Source organism: Sphaeroforma arctica (genome assembly GCF_001186125.1).
Source record: "Sphaeroforma arctica JP610 unplaced genomic scaffold supercont1.1706, whole genome shotgun sequence".
Classification (NCBI taxonomy): Eukaryota; class Ichthyosporea; order Ichthyophonida; genus Sphaeroforma; species Sphaeroforma arctica.
Genome location: NW_014038852.1, coordinates 6,972 through 11,989, shown reverse-complemented (window position 1 = coordinate 11,989; position 5,018 = coordinate 6,972). Strand labels below are relative to the sequence as shown.

Below are 5,018 nucleotides of genomic sequence, written 5' to 3'. Positions count from 1 at the left end.
TTACNTACCGGGTANATATATANTATANATATNTATNTATATATATATATNTATATTANATTATATATATATATATATATATATATATATATATATATATATATATATAGATATATATATAGCATATATATATATATATATATATATATATATATATATATATATATATATATATATATATATATATAGATATGTAAACATTAATTTTCATACACAAACAACGGAATATGTTGCTCTGTATCGATACAATAGAAAGCTGAACAAAACTGAACTGGATGCATAGGAGTGTTCACTTACATTTTTTCTTCTCTGCAATGTGCAATTGCCAACATTGTTTACTACTTGTGCAATTGCCAACATTGTTTATTACTCGGAAACAAATGAAGATGACGAAAATTGGGACACATATTCGTGTTGTCACCTTGAATATATGTAACAGGTGAATATTATTGAACGTTTTCCTGCCAACTCAACCAAGCTGTACCTCCGGAATCCAATTCATGTCTGAATCAACGTCTATATAATGCGGACGACGATATAAATAGATAATGTCATCCAGTAAAGCTCGGACCTTAGGAGAGGGGCCAAAACAGTGCCTTTGTAGTTCGACAAGACCCCCAAGAGATTTGCTTCCGAGTATCCTTTGAGAACAGTGCAGCCGACACAATAGAAATCAAGAATTGTTGACCATAGATGCAACAACCGGTAGTGTACGCATGTATAAATAAAATGCATGCACATGAACGCAGAATTACCGTTTTAAAACTATCATCAGAGCAGCAGTACAAATGCATGTTCGAAGTAAACATCTACTCGTCCGAATACTATTGGCAATATACCATACATCAATCAATCTTCATACTCTATTCACATATGAACGCACCAACATACGTGTATGATATTTTGTGTGATCGACATTCCGCTTACTTGCGCCTTGCCTCAATAGTCAAGAAGCCTATCGATTGAGACTCGTCCGAATGCTATTGGCAATAAACCATACATCAATCAATCTTCATACTCTATTCCCACATGATTGCACCAACATACGTGTATGATATTTTGTGCAATCGACATTCCACTTACTTGCGCCTTGCCTCCATCGTCAAGAGCCTATCGATTGAGTATTTCTTGTCCATCTTGGTTGCAGCAGACTTTGCACTGATTGCATAGTCCAGCTTCATCTCGCCAGCTATATTTAATTGGTACTCTCAACTGGAGCGATATTCTGGACAGCCTTGATTTCGCCCATTGGGTCCTGGTTGTTATTTTCGGCTAGCGCAGGCTCCATTGTCAGAATTGTATTATACGTCCTTGTACTTTGCGAAGTGATATGGATTAACACAGTTATCGAGTTTTTATACAAGCTGTCGATCTGCCTTAGGTTTTCTAAAACCCTAAAATATCACAGTTGTATTGTGTACTCAACCATTGAACTGGCATTTTAAAGGTGCTTATTGCACACAGAGGTTCAGAGTTTTATCCAAATTCCATGCAATAACTGATGTTGTAAAGGGTTTTGCTTTACAAAGTCTCTCTCACTTTCTTTCTATATTTCAAGAAAGAGTAAATACAAAAAGATGGATCTGATCTATGTTTTTACTTTTTCGAAATCGTTGACAGTTGTGTAGTTCACAACACAGGTTCTTCAACAGTTTATTAGACAATTTTCCGAGCTCTTCCAGCATGTATGCTCGGATATCCCTATGTGACCTATATCTATATTTCTATCGTCTACCAGGTTCCCTCTGAACCCACGATGAGCTGTTCTGGCAATATCCACTCTATGTTGACGCCTCTTCCACGATGCCTTCCTTTTCAAGTAGTCCTTACCATTATCCAATCCTCTGTACAGCATAGTCTCATCAGCATCTTCCAGCTCCATCACCTTGTCAGATCAGCTCCATCAGTCAATTCATATCAGCTCACTAATACCTTGACAACCTCCCTATTACTCTCGTGGCCAACCCTGGTAGTTCAGTACTTGGAACCAGTGCCGAACTTGACGCTTGTGGCTATTACAGTTGCTGTAATATTATCTATCACAAAAATGCGTTACAGTGCTAGCGAAAAAAAATCCTATTGGGTTGCTGGCCTGGGGATTTACTGCACTTCCTCTATTTATATTTAAAGTCTATACTCTTTAAATTGACTATTGTATTCGTGTCGGCGGTGTCCTGTCCAGCCTGCGGCACCAGCTTTACCTCATGGCTCATGGCTCTTGGACAGATGGTCAGCCTCCAAAAATATTATTAAAAAAATGATTTCCATTTATACGTCATACATTCCAACACCCAATTTATACTCCGAGAGTTCGATGAGTCATGACTCATGAGTGTGATCGATCTCAAATCTCAAATCTCAAATCTCAAATCTCAAATCATTTTCGTGTATGTAAAAAAAAAGAAAAATGAAACTTGATGGAGTGGGGAGCCGGGAGTTTGGGACTCTGAAGTCTGGGAGTGTGAGTGTGAGAGTGTGAGGTCACCTCCGGAAACAATTCTGGAATCGAGGATCTTGGGATCCCTGGAATCCTGGTCTCCTAAAACAAATTAGTATGATTGGCAGAATGGCAGTGCCTGAAGCGGCGCAGCCTGAAGTCACGAAGTGGAGACTGGGGCTGGAGCCTGAAGGTCTGAACTCTGAAGTCCTCTGAACAGAGAGCTGAACTGACGAAGAAATTCGACCTCGCAGGGACGCAGGCTCGCAGCAGCTTTTTTCTTTTTTGAAACAAAGACAACACTTGTTAATTTTGTATTATGTAATTTTCAGAAGGCTATGGATAAATATGTAGGTTGATATTTCATAGCCTGTATCCTATCTACCTAAAATAGTTGGAGAACAATTTTAATTTTTTTACTGATTTGTCTATTTTCTCTCATGGGTGAAAACCTCAAGACACTCGCCATACCGCCGCAGCTGAAGCTCGTACACGGCGCACGGCGCAGAATATTACTATTTACATAGCAAAAATAATAATCAGTCCGCTCAGCTATATTTTATTTATACTATTTTATTGTCTTCAAGAGAGCCATGGTATTGGTATATCATATTAACTTAAAACATATTTCACCATTTTTTAAATATCAGACTGCATAGACTGCACACATAATTATATCGTCTTGTTATTTTGGTTTGTTTATGTATATATATATAAATAGCACCGAATTTGTGAAAAACTGGAACCTAAAGTGATAAGAAATTCGTATTGTACTGAATAGAATCCTGATACACAGAATGGCGATTCATCCCCCAATATGGCAGTCTTCTGCATTAAAACTTGGTAGTCGTAATTTTTTCATCGCCATAGCGTTCTACTAGATATAGTAGACGGCATTTCCTCCGATTGTAGTGTTCATTGAATTGCCAGTAGTGCTACCTCTTCGGGTGCTTACTTCAGTGCCGAAGATTCTCCTTCGGAAACCTATAAATAACTGTCAAATCTTACAATCGTTAGTTCCAAAGGTTCGAACGATGTTTAGATAAGCAACTTATATTTTCACAGTGAATATGGCGTGCGAAGTAACAATCATTTTGAGATTGTACCGCATTAACCATTTACACTGTGAATGGTAGAACCAAAATTTGAGATGAAATAGTACGACGGTTGTGCATGACATTCAAAGACTTATTTATCATAGCAAGTGAAATAGTATGTCCAAATAATAAAATTTTGCTTCAAACAAGAATAAAGTGGTTGTGAGACATGTACGGTACAGCACTTTAGTTTTTAGGGTTTTAGGGTTTTTCGTTTATATATGTCAGTTTCATTCAGAACCACCCCCGGCATGCGGAGCATGTTTATTTTTTTTCCGCATCAGACAGTCAGACTATCGATCTACTTGGTGCTCAGGCGTCGCCACAGAAGTTTTCCACTCCCGAAGCAACAGGAATGGTGATACAAATTTAATTATGGATGCTAATAGTGACCGTTCAGCGATGGTTTATAACCAATACAATACTGATGTCCCAGAATTACGTATTTGTGCTATCTTGTACATATCAAAAAGAAATATTTAAATACGGGTCCTACGGACGTTTTTAATAGTCCGTTCAGCCATACAATATTTTCTTTCTTCTCTCTCCCTCTAGAGGGTCATGACATTTCGACCATCTGGGGGTTGTTTTTTTTCAAAATGAGGGGTTTTTTTTTTTCTATGAAAGTTGTAAAATAGCATTTTTCACGTGTGGGATTGTTATCTCACCGGCCAGCCTCTACTAGTACATATCGCACTCGCTAATATCGCGTTCGTTGATTAGACACACTCTTACACTTCACAAGCTATTACTGATTGTATCGACAGCAATGACAATGGACTCAAAACAGAAGTGCGATGTGGAGATAGAAGAATCAGTCGCACTTTTAGGCACGAAGAGAGTCAAATATACAATGGAAAATGATATGTCCAGCAGTCAAGCTGGCGTTTCCAGTGATGTTCTTGATGATAAAAAGGACCTAGGCGAAGATATCGACACCGGGCCGTGCGATGTTACGGGAACTGTTGGGCTGAGAAGTGCTGAAAGTGGCTCAGGTAAAGGTATTCAGGGCGATGTACCTGCGAGTGCAAGTGCTGCTGAAATTGAACCCCTGAGCAATGGAGAGACTGCTGAGGGCCGAGCTGATATGGGGAGCGAGAAAGCTTCCACTGCCAGCAATGGGGAGGTACGGCAACACGTTGCTTGATGTTTTTGTAAGTACGTACATTCATAGTAACTACTTCTTCTGTGGTGCTTTCCAGTTCATTGAGATGCAGCGCATCTACGAATACAGCCCAACGCACGCGCGTGTATACTATGCGGACACAGTTATCTTTCGAGGTTAATCATTAGTATCTTGTACACATTCATTTATAAACATCACTTCTAATGTATAGCTCCCGATCAAATCTAGCATATGAAATTTTTTTAACCCCATATATATATTCGATGTATGCACTGTTGTACGATCAGAATGAACAACGTGTACGTGTACACCCACCCACACACACACACACACACACACACCTGTACACTCACACACG

General features: G+C 38.9%; 1 protein-coding gene across 1 annotated transcript; it reads left to right on the top strand.

Moving 5' to 3' along the window:
• Positions 1-4,262: 4,262 nt before the first annotated feature.
• On the top strand, positions 4,263-4,681 carry SARC_11476 (hypothetical protein; the record flags this gene model as incomplete). Its single annotated transcript, XM_014294441.1, has 1 exon — positions 4,263-4,681. Exon 1 carries the CDS (start codon positions 4,304-4,306, stop codon positions 4,679-4,681), a length of 378 nt encoding a protein of 125 aa, XP_014149916.1. The 5' UTR covers positions 4,263-4,303.
• Positions 4,682-5,018: the final 337 nt, after the last annotated feature.